Source organism: Oryx dammah, unplaced genomic scaffold, assembly GCF_014754425.2.
Source record: "Oryx dammah isolate SB20612 unplaced genomic scaffold, SCBI_Odam_1.1 HiC_scaffold_25, whole genome shotgun sequence".
NCBI lineage: Eukaryota > Metazoa > Chordata > Mammalia > Artiodactyla > Bovidae > Oryx > Oryx dammah.
The window spans coordinates 71,733,136-71,753,209 of NW_024070209.1; the positions used below are offsets into that span (position 1 = coordinate 71,733,136).

General features: G+C 46.9%; 3 protein-coding genes across 10 annotated transcripts in view; 1 reads left to right on the top strand and 2 right to left on the bottom strand.

Annotated features, from left to right (window-relative positions):
* Positions 1-1,523: 1,523 nt before the first annotated feature.
* CGREF1 (cell growth regulator with EF-hand domain 1) lies at positions 1,524-17,538 on the top strand. The gene is made up of 6 exons (XM_040224434.1): positions 1,524-1,639; positions 14,305-14,394; positions 15,437-15,502; positions 15,580-15,650; positions 15,788-15,912; positions 16,405-17,538. Exons 2-6 carry the CDS (start codon positions 14,315-14,317, stop codon positions 16,849-16,851), a joined length of 789 nt encoding a protein of 262 aa, XP_040080368.1. The 5' UTR covers positions 1,524-1,639; positions 14,305-14,314; the 3' UTR covers positions 16,852-17,538.
* On the bottom strand, positions 8,158-8,554 carry LOC120851572 (60S ribosomal protein L36a-like). The gene has a single exon (XM_040224435.1). It carries the CDS (start codon positions 8,523-8,525, stop codon positions 8,205-8,207), a length of 321 nt encoding a protein of 106 aa, XP_040080369.1. The 5' UTR covers positions 8,526-8,554; the 3' UTR covers positions 8,158-8,204.
* Positions 15,582-20,074, bottom strand: part of KHK (ketohexokinase) — a 15,998-nt gene continuing 11,505 nt past the window's right edge. For 6 of the 8 annotated variants that reach the window (XM_040224432.1, XM_040224427.1, XM_040224426.1 and 3 more), the window contains 3 exons: positions 19,240-19,328; positions 18,943-19,100; positions 18,573-18,866 (listed from right to left, as the gene is read on the bottom strand). In XM_040224432.1, the coding sequence (XP_040080366.1) occupies positions 18,781-18,866; positions 18,943-19,100; positions 19,240-19,328 (333 nt within the window). In that variant the 3' untranslated portion in view covers positions 18,573-18,780. Of the gene's footprint in view, positions 16,115-18,572; positions 18,867-18,942; positions 19,101-19,239; positions 19,329-20,074 lie in introns of those variants that run through there. The other 2 variants (XM_040224430.1, XM_040224425.1) reach the window with 1 other exon arrangement.

Consider the following 20,074-nt stretch of genomic DNA (forward strand, 5'->3'; position numbering starts at 1 on the left):
AGTTCTGGAAACTGGAAATCCAAGGTCAAAGTGCCAGAAGGATTGATCCTTCTGAGAGCAATGAGGAAGACTCTGTTCCACACCTCTCTTCTAGCTTCTGGGGGTTCCCTGGAAATCTCCAGCATTCCTTGGCATGTAGAAGCTTCACTCTAGTTTCTGCCCAAATCTTCACATGCTATTCTTCCTGTGTGTGTTTGTGTGTGTGAGAGAGAGAGAGAGGGAGGAGAGAGAGAGAGAGTGTGTGTGTGTGTGTGTGTGTATGCACACATGCCTGTGTATGTGTGTCCAAATTTCCACTTTTTATTGGGAAAAAAATATTGGATTAGGGGCCCAACCTACTCCAGTTTGACCCCATATTCACTAATTATATCTGCAACCACCCTATTTCCCAATACAGTCACATTCTGAGGCACTAGGGGTTAGGACTCTAACATACAAATTTTTGAGGTACAGAATTCAACCCAGAAGAGATAGTGATGGAGGCTATGTGAATGGAAGAACACATGAGCAGATGGGGAGTGAGGAGAGAGCCCAGAGGAACTCCATGACACAGAAGAAACTAAAAAGAAATGACTGGAGAGAGAGGAATGGTGTCGCCAAAACCAATGATGCCATGACCAAAGGAGGTAGTGTCCAGCAGTGTCCACCACAGGAAGGAGGACCAGGTGACTGATGAGAGTCCATTGCAACATGGACTCTGATGAGAAGGAGCTGATTGGGAGAGGGAGATGTTGAAGATTCCAGGAAGATAAGTCATTCACTAAAAAGGTCTTGACCCAGTGAGTGAGGAAGTAGTCTGAAGCCTCGGTGAAGGAACTGGCCCCTGTGAGAAAACTGGGTATACTCCATTTGACCGCAAAGCTACAACCACACACTGCATCACTGTACTGGCAAACCATCGCCCTCAAGATGGTGCTTTCCCAGGTCCCCTCCCCCCACCATGGCTCAGATGGAGCGACCGCTCAGGGATGTGCAGTCACAGTCACACAATGATACCTTCACTGGAAGCTGACAGTTGTGTCACTTGAGCATCCCAAACAGGAAGAGTTCACACAGATACCCTAACAGACACACCACTAACATCCTGTGCTGTCACACACCCAGTCACCCAGTCATGCACTGGCCAAACTCTCTCAAGTACTGTCATGCTGGATACAAGGCCACACACAACACCCCTCCCTACGGTGTCACCAGCCCCTCATCCACACAGCTACATACACAGTCACAATCCCGCAGGCTAACAGTAAGTTACCTTCTGTCTTGTCACACACATCTGGGTCCCAGCAGGGAGTGGCCCCCCAGTTAAATATGCTTCTTATATACATCAACTTCATCATCTGTCTCTCTGCCTCCTAGTTGTCTGTATCTGTCACGCGCGCGCACCCACATACATATACGCACACCACACACTCTCGCCGGGTGTGGGCCAGGGTCTGCGGGGCGGGGCGGGGATCCTGCCCGCGGCGCTAGAGCTCAGGACTCTGCCCGGCCAGGGCGGCGGCCGCAGCCCGGACGGCGACGTGGAGCGGCCACGTGGAGCGGTCCGGGGGAGGGCCGGGCGGCGGGAGCCGAGGCGCGGCGGCGGCGGCGGCGGCGCACAGCCTCCAGCGACGACCCAGACGGACCGGCGCCGCCGCAGGTGGGTGCGAGCCCTGCTCGGTGGGTGGCCTGGGACCCCGCCGCAGGCAGCCGGGCGATGCTGCGCGCCGCGGGGCTGGACCGCGGGCGGGGGCGGCCTCCTGGCTCCGGTTCGGATGCTGAAGGCGCAGTGCCTCCGCATCCCTTGCGGCTCGGACGCAGCAGGAGCGCCGGCTCCCGCCTCTGGGCGCCTCTCCGAGGTTACCCCTGAGAGCAGGCAGAGGGAGGGCCTGGAAAGGGAGACCTGAGACCTGAGCTCCTCGGCGGTGATGGGGCGGGGTGGGGGGTGGGGAGCGTGAAGTTCATCATCCCCCCAAGGGCTTTTCCCTTCTGGTCGTATTCGTTGCTCTGACAATCCCAGGGGGAGGGGAGGCTGGCAGGAGTTTCATCCTCATTTGACAGAGGAGGAGAAGGAGGAACCGAGGGTTATCACCCTGTTGGAAATGGCAGGGGAGCCCAGCTCTCAGGTGTGGGACTTCTTGGTCTGTATAGCCATTGCCTCTTCTCTTGCGAGGGGGTGGGGTTGTGATAGAGTCACAGGCGGCTCTGGAGGGAGGAATTAAGGCAGAAGATTGAGTTCCAAATAACTTTCCGACAGTGGAAATGCAATGGATGCCCTGTGAGGTGCCAGACTCCTGTCCTGGGAAGTCCAGTGGAGGCTGATGGCCATCGACAGGGGTGCTGTGCAAGTGGTTTTGCACTAGATGGAAAGTCAAGCAATGAAAAGGCTCTCCCACATCCTAGCGTCTCTGAAATACTCAGGGAGCAATACTCACTGCCAATCACTCTACCTACGTTTTCCAGCGCATCTCCCTGAGCCCCTTCCAGATAGATACCGTTATCCTCATTTTTTTTTTTTAGTTTGTATTTTTTAGGCCTCACTATGGGGCATGAGGGGCTTCCCAGGTGGTCAGTGGTAAAGAACCTGCCTGCCAGTGCAGGAGAGATAAGAGACACCAGTTCCATCCCTGGGTGGGGAAGATTCCCTGGAGGAGAGCATGGCAACTCGCTCCAGTATTCTTGCCTGGGAAATCCCATGGACAGAGGACCCTGGCGGCTACAGTCCATAGAGTCAGGCAGAGTTGGCCACGACTGAAGCGACTTAGCATGCACATGGGGCATGAGGGATATTAGTTTCCCAAAGAGGGATCAAATCTGAGTCCCCGGAAACCAAGCCCCCTGCACTGGGAGCACGAGGTCTTAACCACTGGACTGCAAGAGAAGTCCCTATCCTCATTTTTTAGAGTGAAGGCCCCACAACACCTGCCAAGATCACACTGTTAATACTATGACAGACTGGATTTGATCAGAGTTCCAACTCCAAGGCCAGGCTCTCCTCCTATGCACCAATGCAAAGGCTTAAAGAAATCAAATACTGGAGGGTCATTGTGAGTGTGTGTGTGTGTGTGTGATGAAAATAACTTTATTGGATTATATAACAACTCTAATAATTGTGGTGGCTTTTCTGTGGTCATTAGGGTAAATTGTGTTTCAGTACATTGTAGTTATAGAAAATGATTAGGAACATATTTATTTGACAGGCAGTTTTCAATAACTGCTTTATTTCTGTTGCTTACAAGGGCTTCCTGGGTAGCTCAAACGGTACAGAATCTGCCCACAATGCTGGAGACCCAGGTTTGATCCCAGAGTCGGGAAGATCCCCTGGAGAAGGACATGGCAAACAACTCTTCAATAAATAGTTAGAAATGTGAATGGATGAAGAAATCACATTACACCAACCTCATTAAATGTTACTTGAGCTGCCTTAGCCTGGTGGTGCTGGTAGTTTAGTCACTCAGTCGTGTCTGACTCTTTGTGACCCCATGGACTGTAGCCTATCAGGCTCCTCTGTTTATGAGATTTCCCAGGCAGGATACTGGAGTGGGTTGCCATACCTTCAACAGGGAATCTTCCCAATGCAGGGATCGAACCTGGCTCTACCTGTATTACAAGTGTATTCTTTACCAACTGAGCCACCAGGGAAGCATGCCTTAGTCTGGCTTCCTTTAAATCATAGAGGTGAGTTATTTGGACTAAAAATGTCACATTTGGAAGCATGACTTAGGAGAATATTACTGAGATGACACTGAAAGCCCATATGCAGTTATTTGCTTCTGAAGTGGACTACAACCAGAGTGTTAAGGTTGTCAGGAAGGCCCAGGATATTTCAGGTAAGGGATGAAACAGCTTGGGCAAAAGAACTGCAAGGTGAAAGTGAAAAGTATTTCCACATACTCCTGAACCCATCTGTTTGAAGCAAAATGTTAGGATGATGGAAAATTGGAAGATGAGTCTAAAAATGGTAACACAATATCCGATCAGAGAAGACCTTGAATGTCCAGGTGAAGACTGAACTATAATAGAAATAGGGACCCACTGAAGGTTTTGGAGCAGTGGAATTCCAGCAAAAGATTACTCTGATGTGGGTGTGGTGGTGGTTTGGTCACTAATTCGAATCTGACTCTTGCCACCCCATGGACTGTAGCCCACCAGGCTCCTTTGTCCATGGAATATTCAAGCAAGAATACTGGAATGGGTTGCCATTTCCTTCTCCAGGGGATCTTCCCAACCCAGGGACGGAACCTGGGTCTCCTACATTGCAGGCAGATGCTTTACTGACTGAGCTACCAGGGAAGCTGATGTGGCTATGGAGGGTTCTTTAAAATGAGAAGCTATCAGAGACAGGGACAAGAATAAGAGACTCCTTGTGCAAGGAGTAATTTGTTATCCACTTAGTATTCACTGGAACTCTGTGAAGTAAGTATTATTATCTCCACTCTGCAGATAAGTTTACTGAGGGATAATCAACCTACCTAAGGTCACAGGGACAGTCTGTGGTGCAGCTGGGATCTGAACCTAGGTCTGGCTGGTTCCATAGCTCTGTCCACTGCACATGCTGAATAGTTGCCTGCGTGTGACAAATACATAGGACCAAGAGGAGGAGAATAAGAGTAATTCATGTAGGCAGGGTTCAGGACCAGGTCATCCTTTTCAGGGCCCAGTATTAGAAGATTGAGAATTTCAAGACAGAGACAGCAGAGCCTTCATCTAAGCCCAGGGCTCTTCTGAGAGCAGAGTCCTGTGTGACTGCCAAGAAGCCAATCTATCATTATTGCAACTGACAAATCGCCTCAAAGCTTAGTGGCCGAAAACAATAGCATTGACTATGCCTGTGAGTGTACATTCTAGGCAGGACTGTGAAGACAAGCTTAGTTCTGCTCCGGCAGTGTTGGCTGGGATAGCTGGAAGGCTGTGGCTTGGAATCATCTGCAGTTTTACTCTCACCTGCCTGGCCCTTGGGTGGGAAGTGAGCAGCTGGGAGCTACAGGAATCGCAACCAGGACCTCTCAAGCATCCCTCTCCTTATGTGCTTCCTCCACGTGGTCTTTTCAGCACAGCAGACTTCTTCCACATTGGTTCAGGTTGTATCTGCATGTCAAGAGAGGGAGAGAGAGAAAGCCAGAACCAGGCACAAACCCTGTTGCCTTTTATGACTCAGACTTGGAGGTTACGTGGCATCATTTCCACCATTCATTATCAGTGAGTTCCTAAGTCCGGATCATATACAAGGAAAGGCAAATTTGACTTCAGCTATTTCTCGCAAGAAAGACTTGGTAGATATGTTTTTCTCTTTTTTTCCTTTCCTTTTTTTCTGTATTTTATTTTTATTGGGGTATAATGGCTTCACAGTGTTGTGTTAGTTCCTGCCATACAATGAAGAGAATATGCTATTTGTTGTTTAGTTGCTAAGTTGTGACTGACAGTTTTGCGACCCCATGGACTATAGCCCGCCAGGCTCTACTGCCCATGGGATTTTCCAGGCAAGAATACTGGAGTGGGTTGCCATTTCCTTCTCCAGGGGGTCTTCTCGACCCAGGGATCAAAACTGCATCTCCTATGTTGTCAGGCAGGTTCTTTGCTGCAGTGCCATACATATACATGTATCCCCTCCCTCTCGAACCTCCCTTCTACCCCCTCATCCCACCTTCTAGGTCATCACGGAGCCTCGAGCTGAGAGCTCCCTGTGCTGTACAGCAGCCTCCCACTAGCTATCTCTGGTAGTGTATATATGCCAAGGCTACTCTTCCAACTCATCCCACCCTCCCCTTCCCTCACTGAGGGTAGACACGTTTTTCAAACCTGCACCGTTGGCCTAATGAGTGACTGGATTAGGGGGACCTGATGGGTGCTTCTCCTTTATGCCTGAACGGCTCCCACCAGTCATTCTTTGTAGTTTCCAAATGTCCTCTTTCAAAAGGCAACTCCTAGTGGTGATAATGCATTAAGCCTGGATAATAGGTTTTGGCAGCTCTGGGGGATTTAAATTATTCCTGTGCCTGCTGTTGGCCCAGGTCCTGACAGTAAACAGATGGGGAGGAGAAAGCAATTTGAAGATATCCCGGTGGGGAGACCAGAATGGTAGGTATATGTGAAGCCCCTATAGAGCAGTCCAGAAAAACTTCTGGGAGGAAAATGCCTTATTATATAATATCACCAGGCGCTGCCTTTTACACATCCTGTCTTATCGAACCTTCACCACACCCTGAGAGATGCTCTCGTCATCCTCATGTTACAGATCAAGGTTCTAAAACACAGAAGTCACACAGCTGGTGAGTTGCAGAGTCTACATTTGAACTTAGGCCAGCCTGAGATTAGGGCCCATACCGTTAAACTATGGGCTACATCCCCTATTCCTTAGCAAGTCTGTGTTTCTGTTTTTCTCTTAAATTGTCGTTTTAAGGTTTGTATCTTTTCCTATTTACATAAATATGTTAAGTGTTACGGAAAAAAAAGAATGAGTAATTTTACCTAATATTATCATCTTACTTACAAGTTAGTGCCTACCATATAGTAGGTGCTCAATAAATATAAGAATTGAATAAAGCTAGCCCTTATTCTATAAACTTATATTGACACTTGCCTTCCCTACGAAGGCTCACCTTCTTGGTCCTTGTCACCAAAGGTCTTGACTTGGGCTGCTGCTTCCCATGGCGTCCTCGGCCGCATCCTATGCCTACTGTCATTCTCCTTTTGGCCTCTTCTGGCCAGCTGGCCCATTCAACCATTTTGTGCCCCTATTTCTACCTTAGAGCCTGGAGCCCTCAGCCTCCTGTCTTCAAACCCACAGCACACTGGGTACCAAGAACTGGGTGAGGCAGCCCTCCTGTCCACTCACCTAGACCCTCGCTAAGCCATTGCTTCCCAACCATAAACCCCCTGTGGGCAGGGCCTTTTCTTTAATCCTCACCCTCACATAATGCTGCAGTTCTTGGATTTTCACTCAGTCTCCATAGGGTTTCCATGGAGATTTCTGTCTCAAAGCCCCCGCTGGGAGTGGTGGTGAACAGCACCATCCTGAAAACCCTAAAGCTTTGAACGCTGTTCCCTCTAGTCCTTCATCACTTGTCTTCTGAACTTGACTCATGGTCTCTTTCATAATACAGAAGTTCATACTTTAAATATACTCAAATATGTCCATTTTTTCCCTTTAAAACAAATTAGAAATATTTATCATTTTTAATGGCTCTGTCACATAGTATGATTTGCTTAGCCTGTCTAAATGTTACACATTCAGGTTGTTTACAGTTCTTTGACTACTATTAATAGCACAGCTATAAATATCTTTATAATTTATTTTCTATTTGTGTTCTTCCTTATGTAATCCTCAGGATGATACTGTTGGATCAGAGTTTTATGGCAATTAATTGGCAGGTTGCTCTAGAAATAGTTCAGGTTTATAGCTTTAGTTTATAGTTTATAGCTCCTAAAACAATATAGGTTAATACTCACTAATTCAATTTCTTCAAGGGTTGTAGGACTTTTAGAATTTGCAAAAAAAAAACCAAAATTTGCTATTTCTTTTGATGTCAGTTTTGATGTTAAGTTTTTCTAGGAAAATGGCTATATCTGCTAAGTTTACAACTTTCTTCTATTTCTACAGTTATGTCTGCTTTTAATTCCCAATGTTGTTTATTTTGCCTTTTCTCTTTGTTCTTAATGAAAATTGTTGGAGGTTTTCTAACTTATTACTCCTTTTGAAGAAACACAGTTGTTTAGCTTTGGACGATCCTCTGTAGAAGGAAATGGCAATCCACTCCAGTACTCTTGCCTGAAAAACCCCATGAACAGAAGAACCTGGTGGGCTACGTATAGTCCAGTCCATGGAGTTGCGAAGTCAAATATGACTGGAGGGACTTAGCACACACAGATAGATGCACATTCCTTTCTATTGTATTTTAAATTTCTTCTATCTTCTGTTATTTCATTTCTTTTAATTTCTTTGGGTTTATTCTCTTTTACTAGCTTCTTGAGTTGGAAGCTTAACTCATTAGCTTTTAGCCTTTCTTCTAAGTTTTTAAGTCAATTCATTTCCCCTCTAATACTGTTTTAGCTATGTATCTTGCTTTGATGTAAATGTTTCCAATATTATTCAATTTTAAGTACTGAAAATTTTCCATTATGATATTTTTCTCTGATGTATATTTAAGTGTGCCTTTTACAGTTTTTATATAACTAAGATTTTTTTTTGATGGCATTTTTATTGTCTTCATAATAAAATATGAAGCTCAAAACTGGATCACTTGGCCCTTTCTCTTCTTATCGCCTCCCAGCTCAAAATGCTTGCATCTCTTAATAGCCAGCATTCTCTTTGATCTACAGTTGGGCTCAACACATTCAAGCCTCAGTACAATCTTCTTTGTAGTTTTAGCCTTTTTCCGGAAAATCGGCTTAGTCTGCCCACCATAACCACTCTGTTTCCTGTCATAACGCCGCTTTCTCTGGGCATACAGAGAATCCTTGCCCTTCTTGTACTGTGTCACTTTGTGGGGCTGGTGCTTCCCACACTTCTTACAGAAAGTCCGGCGCATTTTTGGAACATTCACCATGTTTGCAAGAGCGATACCAGCACAGAAAAGTAAGATTTTTCTTTTTGGCTGTACTATGCAGCTTGTGGAATCTTTGTTCCCCAACCAGAGATTGAACCCAGACCCTCATCAGTGAAAGCCCAGAGTTCTAACCACTGGACTGCCAGATAATTCCCTAAATGAGATTTTTTACATCATTTTTGTTACTGATTCCTAATGTAATTGCTTTTAATCTCATAACAGTATGAGACTGATTCTTTAATACTCGTTGAGTCACATTCTTTGGCCTTCTGCTTTTCCGTTTTTATAAATAATCCACATGTGTTGAGAATATGCAGTTGCTAAGTGACGGAGTTGGGTTCTCTATTTGTCCATTAGCTCAAGTTTAGTAAATGTTTTACCCAATCATCTGTCTACATTTTTACTAATTTTTAGTCTATTTAATCTTTCAGATACTGTTTGATATATGTTAAATTCTCCCCCATAATAGCAGATTAGATTTTTCTGATTGAGTTTATGCCAGCTTTTCTTCTCAAGACTTTGTTTTAGAGCAGTTCTAGGTTCGCAGCAAAACTGAGAAGTTTCCCATATAATTCCCTATACATGCACAGCCATGTCCATTATCACTGTGCCCCACCAGAATGGTACATGATGAACTGAGACCCTAAACTGACACAGCGTAATCATCCAAAGTCCACAGTCAACCATAGGGTTCATCCTTGGTGTTGTACATTCTATGGGTTTGAACAAATTCCCTGGAGGAGGAAATGGCAACCCACTCCAGTATACTTGCTTGGGAAATCCCATGGACAGAGGAGCCTGGCAGGCTGCAGTCCATGGGGTCACAAAGAATTGGGCATGATTTAGCAACTAAATAACAATAGGTGTGTAGTGTTATGCCATTTATCATTTTAGATGTTTTTAGGCTATGTTATTAGGTATCTACAGGTTCAGAATTATTATACCTTCCTAGGGGATTAAATTTTCATGCATTTTATAATGACATGCTTTTATCTATAATGCTTTTCACCTTAAAGTCCATTTATTCTAATATTGATAAAGCTATGTTGGTTTTCTTTTCTCTAGTATTGCTTTATGTCTCCTTTCCCCACCATTTTGCTTTCAACTTTTCTGTGTTAATCTCTTAACCTCTTGAAAATCACATGTGATTTGTACATTGTTTTATGTAATTTTGATAATCTCTATTTCTTAACTTATGAGTTTATACAATTTATGTTTATTATGATTACTGATATACTTGGATCTATTTTACTATCTTATCTTATGCTTTCTACTTGTCTTCCTTTTTAATCATTTAATTAATTTTTAGCTTCTCTTTTTTCTGTTTTCCTGCCTTCCTTTGGAATGATTTTTAAAAATTTCCATTCCTCTTTTTTCTGCTTGTTTGAGGTCAAACATTTCATTTCTATCTTTTAGTGGTTATTAGAAAATTTTTACATGCATAGTTAACAGTTGATCATTATGTCCACTCTCTTCCCAAACAACTGTCCTCACCTTATATCTTAATGTTGTCCAATAATGTAGCTCACACCATCTTTTTTTGCTCCATATAGTAATATAATTATCATTGTTTAACAATCTTTGTTAGATTTCCCCACATTCTGACTGTGTGTGTGTGTGTGTGTGTGTGTGTGTATGTGGTTGCGCTGGGTCTATTTTTACGAGCAGTCTTTCTCTAGTTGTGCAAGCTAGGGCTACTCTTCACTGTAGTGCCCTGGCTTCCTGTTGTGATGGTTTCTCTTGTGGACACAGGCTCTAGGCGCGTGAGCTTCAGTAGTTGCTGCACGCTGGCTCAATAGTTATGGTTCACAGGCTTAGTTGCTCTGCTCCATGTGGAATCTTCCCAGGCCAGGGATTGAACCCGTGTCCCCTGCATTGGCAGTCGAATTCCTATCCACTGTACCACCAGAGAAGTCCCATTCTGATTTCTTCTTTCACCCTTTTTCCATGCATTCCAAATGTTCCTTCTGGGATCATTTTCCTTCTTCCTGAGTTATATCTCTTAGAATTTCCTTTAATAGAGAAGTGTTGGTGGTAAGTTCTATAATTGTTATCTAAAATTTGTCAAACATTTTTTGTTTAATCTCATTCTTAAAAGATAATTTTGCTGAGAATAAAAATCTAAAATGGCCATTTCCCCCACCCCTTTTTTGACACACTGAAATATTATACTACTGTGTTCTGGCATCACTGTTTTTTTAAAAAATATTATATAAGCTTTATGTGTACTTTATATTTATACCTCTGTGTCCCCTACAGTGGGATTACCATAAAAAAATTTAGTTTCCATCCATCAATATACAGTGTATCTCCCTTAGCCATTTTACACTCCCCCAGCCCCTCCTCTCTGGTAACCATTGTTCTCTTCTCTAGATCTATTTGTTTGTTTTGGTTTGATTTGTTCATTTATTTTATTTTTATTTTTTTTAATAATTTTTCATATTCTGCAAATGAGTAAAATCATATGGTATTTGTCTGCTTCATCTGACTTATTTCATTTGGTTTAGTACCCTCAAGGCCCATCCATGTTGCCACAAATGGCATTATCTCATCCTTTCTTATGGCTGAATAGTATTCCATCATGTGTATCTGTATGTGAGTATACACCTGTAAAAATATATATATACACACGTGTATATATATCACGTGTTTCTATATCTTGGTTATAGTAAATAATGTCATAGTAACATAGGGGTGCATTGTTCAGTCACTCAGTCACGTTCGGTATTTTGCAACCCCATGGACTATAGCATGCCAGGCTTCCCTGTCCTTCACCATCTCCCAGAGCTTGCTCAAGCTCATGTCCTTTGAGTCAGTGATAGCATCACTGTTGCTGTTGTGAAATCAGCTGTCTAATTATGCTTCCTTTTAGGTGATTTGTCTTTTCTCTTTGAGTACTTTTGAGATTTTTCCCTTTTTCTTGGTTTTCTGTTTTTTCAGAACAGCAATTCTAGATGTGTATTTCTGTTTATTTAATCTGCCTGGGATTGTTGGGCTTCCTGGATGGGAGTGTTAGTGTTTTGCAACATAGTAGAATAATCTCAGCTACTATTTCTTCAAATTCTGTTTTTAATCCAATTTTCTCTATTATCTCCTCCATGCTGCTTTGTTTTATATTTTATGTCTTTGACTCAATTAACTGTACTCTGGACTATTCATTTAGATCTATTCTCCAGTTCACTAATTCTTACATCACCTGTCTAATTTATTTAACTCACTCATTGCATTTAAAAAAGAATCAATCTTTTCTTTGTATAAGTTACATTTTGAGAGGATAGCTATTTGAATCCCAACTATATGTAAGGAATCTCCTGTTAGTCTCTTCTTGAATGGGCCCAAGCATTCTTTATCTCTGGTCTTTGCTACTGCATGAAGCATTCAGCTGATAATTCATGTTCAGTTGGCTTGGTTTGGCAGATACCCTAGGCAAAAGTTGACTTCAAGCACAGTTTTCCCCCAGGGATTACTGTTTCCACTGTGGCTTTATGCTCTGGGTATTTCTTACTTTCTTGCCAACTAAATGCATTTAAACATATACTTTCTATTTTTATCTAGCTTTGTGGTTACTTTCATTGGAACATTTATTCTCATACTCCCAGACATGGAAGCCTGGATATTTTTCTAGTCCATCCTTTCATTGAGGTGTGTTCCCTGTGGCAGGACCTCTAAAGGTCCCCAAGCAGTATAGAGATCTCAGTTCTGTCTCCCTTGGATGGGTCCAAGACCTATCTTCTCTCCTGGCTACAACTAAAGCCCAAGGATCTACGTTGCCAGCCAAAGTTCATGAACATTCTTATTTTTTTTAAACCTATATATTTACTTATTTTTGGTTACATTGGGTCTTGGCTGCAGCACAAAGGAACTTCTATTGTGCTTGGTCTCAGTAGTTGAGGCATGTGAGCTTAGTTGCCCCGCAACATGTGGGGTCTTAGTTCTTGGACCAGGGATTAAAACCACGTCCTCTGCATTGGAAGATGGATTCTTTTACTGGATCACCAGGGGAGTCCCCATGAATAGCCTTAAGGCAGCTGTGCATCTACTTGGCCACACCAACAAACCATCTAGACTTACTGTATCTTTTCAGGCCAACTTATGCATAGAAAAATGGGGACAATTTCTATGACTCTCAGTAGCTTCACCTACTTGTGGTCTTCCATGCTCAAGACAGCTCTATTTGTGTAATAGCTACACAAGCATCTACCTGTTGGCCAGATGCTCACCAACTCTAGGAAGATCTCTTAGGAAGATGATATCTTCCTTTGCAGTGGTTCTGAACCGTGTCAGAGTCATGGAACTCCTTGAGAATCGGCTGAAAGCTATGCTCCTTTCTCCAGGAAAATTCAATGCCAGCCAGAGTATAGGGCACTATTTCAGAGGGTTCCTAACTGTCTGCTGTAGACCATCAAGGAGCTGTTGATTTGTCTTCCTAGAGATGAGTTTGAGGTTTCTGGCCTCAGCTCTGGAGGGCTTCTGTGTCCTCAGAAACTCACATGATATGTGGACGATCCTGGGACTGATGAGAAAGCTTCCTGCTCTGTGCTTTGGTTGATCCCCTATTTGACTATTTTTATTTAATCAGTTGATTGTGCTGCCAATGGACCTACACAATGTAGGCCTAAAAGAACGTTTTTGTTTTTGTTTTTTTCCTTTCTACTGAGATCTGGTTTCCCCAACTGCATTTAGTAAATAGCAGTTCTTGGGACCACTGTTATATTTACCCTGATTTGTTGTGTTTTCAAGCCCTACCTGAGCATTGACCTATTTCAAAGAGTCTGAGTTTCTTTTGATTTGTTCTTCAGTGAGTTTTTAATAAATGCAAACAATTTGTTTCCCTCCCTATTTAAGGCTTTTCGTGACTCTCTGCATTTCTCTTTTAAAAAAATATTTATTTATTTAATTGGCTATACCAGGTCTTCGTTGTGGCATGTGGGATCTTTAAGTTTCAGGATGCAAACTCTTAGTTGTGGCTTGATGGGATCTAGTTCCCCACCGGGGATTGAACCTAGGCCCCCTGCATTGGGAGCATAGAGTCTTAGCCATGGGACCACCAGGGAAGTCCCACTCTTGGCATGTCTAGTTCGGCCTTTTTCTTAACCTCTCTGAACTATCGGAGAAGGAAATGGCAACCCACTCCAGTGTTCTTGCCTGGGGGATCCCAGGGACGGCGGAGCCTGGTGGGCTGCCGTCTATGGGGTCACACAGGGTTGGACACGACTGAAGCAACTCTGTAAAATAATTGGACTGAACTAAATCAGACATGCTTAAACCACACTTCTCTGAGCACTTCCCCTGCCACTCGTTAATGTTACCTGTGAAAGAGAGATTATTAGCATATCGTTTCTGTTTTATTTGGGTATCTTCCTCAAGGCTTTGTGCATTAATACTCTGCAGGGGTATGCGGGCTGGAGTGCGGGATGATTATAGGAGCGGCAGTGAGGGCTAGTAGCTGTAACAGCTCCTGACAGCTCTCTGACATCACATGTCTGGAGTGACTTGGGCACGCACTTCTCTGGGGGGAACAGGAGTGGGGTGCAGGGAAAGTCTCCTGTCTGCAGCTCGGCTTCTCCCAACACAGGTCTGCAGCATGCCCTTTACGTGCTGGATCTTAAATAAGATTTACTGGGGATGGCTGATGTCCTGTGTGGCTCCTCCCTGTGCAGGAGTCCTGTCCCCTGGATGGCAGGTAGAGGCAGAGGGAGGCGCTGCTGTCTAACCCATCGATCCCTGCTCTGTGGCAGACCCCTTCCCTCTGCTTCCCTACTCCTGATCCTACTTCCAGTTACAGAAGGATGTTACCTGTGATGATGAGAACGTTACTGCTGCTGCTCCTGCCCCTGAGTCAGGCTGCTCCCAAGGATGGCACCATGAGGTAATGGCATTCACAGGGCAGGGCCATGGGCCGGGAGCAGGGGGAGTCTCAGAGAGTGTGGTGTGGGCCCCTCTGGAAGCTGGGAGAGTGGGTATACGCTCCTTGACTTCTGTGTCATCCCCACCACCTCTACCACGGCATTGTGCTTGTCGGAGTATCCTCTCCAAAGTGGGCATCGACACCTGTTTTCTGGATTCACTTGGAACTGGGAGCTCGTTTCCAATGAGGTGTGAGGTTATGTGCTTGGGAAGGGGCTGCCCTTATCGGGAGCTTCTTGCAGTGGAAGCTTCAAAGAAATAGAGATCCTTAGCATATCATTTCTGTTTTATTTGAGTATCTTCTTCGAGGTTTTGTGTATTAATACTACGCAGGGGGGTATGCGGGCTGGGGTCAGGGGATGGATACATGAGCAGCAGCAAGGGCTGGCAGCAGTGACAAAAGTTGCTGTAACAGCTCCTGACAGTTCTCTGACATCACACGTCTGGAGTGACTTGGGCAAACAGGGATCCCTGTCCAGAACTAAGAGAAAATCTTGAGAGTTATAAAAACCCTTGAGCAGATTGAAACTCTTAAGACCAACGTCTATGCCTCAACATGGGGGGTGAAAAGAGTCCATTTTGTGTTATGGAGCACATTGGGTCTATATAAAACTGGGCAGTACCAGGGCTCAGCTAGAGACCTGTCCGTTAGCAACCAACATCACAGGAAAAGAGTTGCCACAATCCACATCATCCTGCCGCCCACTGTGCTGGTCTCCTGGAGCACTACCTTGTGTCTACTGGATGTGGCCTCCTCTAGCCACCACCTAACCAGATATTTTATTGGGATTTTCACTTAACATCTAAGCTAGGAATCTGCAAAGGCAGAATCTGGGGAGTAAGGTCGTGCTCCTGAGGTTCCCCCCAAGGCTTTTGGGGACCCGGAGAAGCAGCTCCTTTTGGGCCTGGGAGGTGATCTCTATCAGGAGCTTGGGAGTAGAAGGCTATGAGGCTGGGCCCTTGGGGAGGCTCTTTGCAAGGCCAGTCCTTCCCTCCCTCTCCAGGCTGGACCCTGAAGCACAGCATCTGCCTCTGCCCAACCCCTTCGAGCCAGGCCAGGAGCAACTTCGGTGAGTAGGCTGGGGTGAGGCCGGGCCTGGGGCTGCAGACTGGTGTCTAGTGGGCTGATTTTCCACTTTTTTGCCAGACTTTTACAGAGCTACCTAAAGGGACTAGAGAGGATGGAAGAGGAGCCAGAGAACATGAGCCGAGAGCAGGGTAAGAGGCTGGGCTGATGGGGCCAGTGGACAGGAGGCTCAGGGCAACCAGAGCTGGGACTGACGTCGGGCCATCCCATGACTCCTGCCTGATCCAGCTGTCCTGATGCCTCTTCTGACCCAGTTTCTCTTCCTTAGTTCTCCTCTACCTCTTTGCTCTCCATGACTATGACCAGAGTGGACAGCTGGATGGCCTGGAGCTGCTGTCCATGTTGACAGCCGCTCTGGCCCCTGGAGCTTCTGACTCTCCCACTACCAACCCGGTAAGTCCTTCTTCTTCTCCATGAAGAAGACCCAGCTCCTTGGGGTTTTGGTTTTTTTTAATTTTAATTTTATTTATTTATGGCTTCACTGGGTCTTCATTGCTGCAGGCAAGCTTTCTCTAGTTGTGGCAAGTCGGGCTGCTCTCCAGTTGTGGTCTTTGGGTTTCTCATTGCGGTGGCTTCTCTTGTCGCAGAGCACTGCCTAGGGTGCACAGGCTTCAGTAGTTGTGGTGTGTGGGCTTAGTTACACCCAGGCATGTGGAATCTTCCTGGACCAGGGCTTAAACCCATGTCCCCTTCATTGGCAGGGGGATTCTTAACCCCACTGAGCCACCAGGGAAGTCTGCTTTTGTTTTTCTCATCATGACTTTTTTTTTTTTAGTGAATCCCCTGTAAAAGGAGGGCTCAGAGCCTGCATGGCAGGGATGTAGGGTATATGGGGAGGGTCAGGGTTCCTGGGAGCATCTCCAGTCACTACAGACTCTTCCACAGGTGATCCTGGTAGTGGACAAGGTGTTGGAGACTCAGGACCTGAATGGGGATGGGCTTATGACCCCTGCAGAGCTTGTCAACTTCCCTGGAGAGGCTCCAAGGCACACAGAGCCCAGAGAGCCTCCGGAGCCACAAGATGTTGGGATGCAGCCTCTGTTGGCTAAAAGCCCACCGAGACAAGAAGCATATGAAGCTCTGAGTCCTGGAGAAGCAGCTGGAGGACAGGCAGAGGCCAGAAGGGAGTTCTTGGAGCCTGTACAGGAGGCTGGGGGACAGGCTGATGCTGTAAGAGAAGCCCCAGGCCCTGGAGGGGAGGTTGGGGGACAGGTAGAGACTGGGGACACTGGAGGGAGAGCAGAAGAACTTCTAGGAGAAACACTGGGGTCCAAGAACGCCCCAAATGAGCTTGAGGTTCATGCTATTCAACTGGAGAATAGTGAGATGTAAACCTTGAAGGGTACAGGTTTGCACCACTATAAGTCTCAGTGTTGGAACATAAGCTCTAAGGGTAGGGTGTGTATATTAGGATGACGACCACCTCTGTGCCCCCTCCTTGGCCCCAGTAGGTGGTAGGTCTTTCTGTGCAGTTCAGTTCAGTCTGTGCAGTTCAGGGAGACCCTAAGTTGAAGGGCAGCTTTAGGGCCCAGATGACCAATAAAGAACTGAATGAACCCATCCCCCTGGGCCATCGATCCTCTGGCCCAGCATGCCCTGGCCTCAGACTGCAGGGGTCAGGGACAAGACAGGCCTCTTGGGAGGGCAGGAATTCAGTTTACCCAGTGTTCCCAGACGAGACACAGAAGAGTTCAGCACTAGGCCACAGCCAGCTGCAGAAGGGAAAGGCACAACTGGGGAAGGGAGCTCAGCCTCTCCCCAGGGCCCAACCGCCAACGCACCCTCCTGTATTCAGGGCAGGTCTGCTCCATCACCCTGTATCTGCTCCCCACCCCTGAATATTAATAATAACTGCCATTTACAGAGTGCCTAGTGCACACCGAGCATCATGCTGGGCATTTTATAGACTGTGATTTCATCCTCACCATAATTGTATGACCAGATGGAATGATCTCTATTTGACAGATAAGGAAATTGGGGAAGGTGGAATTCAGTAACATACCCAAGGTGAAAGTGAAAGCCACTCAGTCGTGTCCAACTCTTTGCGACCCCACACAGTCCATGCAATTCTCCAGGCTGGAATACTGGAGTGGGCAGCCTTTCCCTTCTCCAGAGGATCTTCCCAACCCAGGGATGGAACCCAGGTCTCCCGCATTGCGGGCAGATTCTTTACCAGCTGAGCCAAAAGGGAAGCCCAAGAATACTGGAGTGGGTAGCCCATCCCTTTTCCCGGGGATCTTCCCAACCCAGGAATTGAACCGGGGTCTCATGCATTGCAGGCAGATTCTTTACCAACTGAGCTATCAGGGAAACCCATACCTAAGGTGACGTAGGTAATTAGTGGCCGATTTGAATTCAGGTCTGTCTGACTCTAAAACCCATACCTTGGATCACGTTCTGTGGCCTCACCCTGCTGCCCCAACTCCCACATGGACATTTGCTGATTCCCACATGCCTTCAGTCTGGGTCTTTCCCAGGGAAGGCACCACTGTATCCTGGGTCACATTTGTGGCCGAGGCACCGTCTTGACTCCAAGGAAACTTCCAGGGTGGGGCTGGAGGGCAGTTACTGGGGAGATATTTTTGGATTGCAGAGGCTCCACCAAACCACAGAGTAGGCTCCCTGCCTGCTGGCCTGTCAGGTTGGCTCAGCCACGTGGACATGCTTGTGGCCACTGGAGTCTTGTGACAGCACCAGCACCCAGAGGAGCTTGTCTCGTGGCTTGTGGTTATTGGGAAGGCTCCCTGGGGTGCAAGGGGTTAAGTCTCTCCTCCCACTAGGAAGGCTCCAAGTCAGGCCCTCTGTCCTTGCCTCCTGGGCACTGACACCCACACTGGTGGCTGCTCTTCACCAGGAAGACCTGGGCCTCCAGCAAGGGCACAGCTCATGGCAAGCCTGGGTCGCTTCCTGATGCTCTGGTCTCTGCAGGCCCTCCTCTGGGCCTGGACAAGAGGTGAATTTGGGGAAATAGAGAAAAAGAGGGTGAAGGATTGTTGGAGCAAAACCTCTGGAATCCCCAGCCAGAGCAGCTCAGTCATTGAAAACCCACAGACTGCCAGGAGGAAGCTGGCTTTGGGAAGATTTATTTGCTCTGCGACTCTGCCAAGTGAGATGCCAGGTCACAGGTGGAGCCCTCCCACAACCCAGATCGGCCCAGGGAGAAGGGCAGCCTGATGCCAGGCTGGCTGCAGAGAAGGCAACAGGAGCCAGTGATGCCAGCCTGGGGGAGGGTGTGAGCCGGTGCCCACTGCCACAGGGCACTCATACGATGCCATCAAAACCCTGCAGACCGCACTTCTTGCCGGCCACCTGGCAGCCGAACCTCAGAGCCTCCTGCATGTTCTTCCCTGGAGAGAGGGACGAGTGGCCAGGTCAGCCGGGTCTTCCGGGCCCCAGCCCTGTACCTCCCGCTGGGGTACTCACCCTGGGACAGGCTGAAGATGACTGCCGCGTTGAAGGTGTCTCCGGCCCCCAGAGTGTCCACCACGTGGGGCGGTGGGAAAGCGTTGGAGTGGAGCAGCCGTCCATCAGGGCCCAGCGCGTCGGCGCCCTCCTCCGCCCAGGCACAGACCAGGGTGGCCCTGCGACACCCTCCACTCAGCGAGCTGTTAGCCCAGCCCTGGCCCCAGCCTCGTCCCCCTCCCAGGGCAGACCCTGGATGCCAGGCTCCCTCACTCCTCACACCCGCACCGGGGCGCAGCCTGGCTTCTGCGAGCTCACCCTTTCCTCACGCGGCTATACAGGCCCCTCAGGGCCTCCTCTGCTGACCGGAACCCAAAGTGCTTGGCCACATCTTTGCTGACAAACACCTGTGGGCAGTGGAAGACAGACTGATGGTCATCTGAGCTCTAGCCCCAGCTGTCCCATACCACCAGCTGCCTGACATTGATATTATAACGCTGCTCCTCCAACATGGCCGCCTAAGCCCTCAGGTAGCGTCCCGCTGTACCTCAAGAAAGGTTTTCTCACTCGCTCAAGATATGCTGGAAAGCAGCCATGTAAGCTGTGACACAAAAGTCCCAGCGTATTTGTTCTAAGATCAACGAATCTCCTCACAATTGAAAACCCAGGGTGGGTCTTGAGCGCCATCTTGGGGTGCAGTTTACCATAAGCGGGTTAAATCACGGCTCTCGGGAGGGTTTTAGTTTTGTTTGGCTTTCCTCGTACAACTGTGCCCTCTAAGTCTGATTTCTTCATCTTTAAAACAAAAGGTCGGGGGGGAGGGTTTCTAGAGCTTTCTTAACACCAGCTACACATTAGAATCACCAAGGAGTTTTATTTAAAAATACTTCAGGCTCCACCTCTATCAACCAAATTGAAAAAAAAAAAAAATGAAGGTGGAGTTCAGGCATCCACATTTTTTAATGTGCAGCCAAGGGCCCAACCTACTTCACTATGGTGCTAGGATTATCACCCAGATTCCATTTATGTTCCAAGTTTACATGGGCAAGTCCTCTTCCCACCCTCCCTCACCCCCTAGTGGCTCCCACCCCATAGTTGGAGGGCACTGTGCTGTTCTATCCGCTGTAGCATCTTCACCTGCTCTGATGCGTTC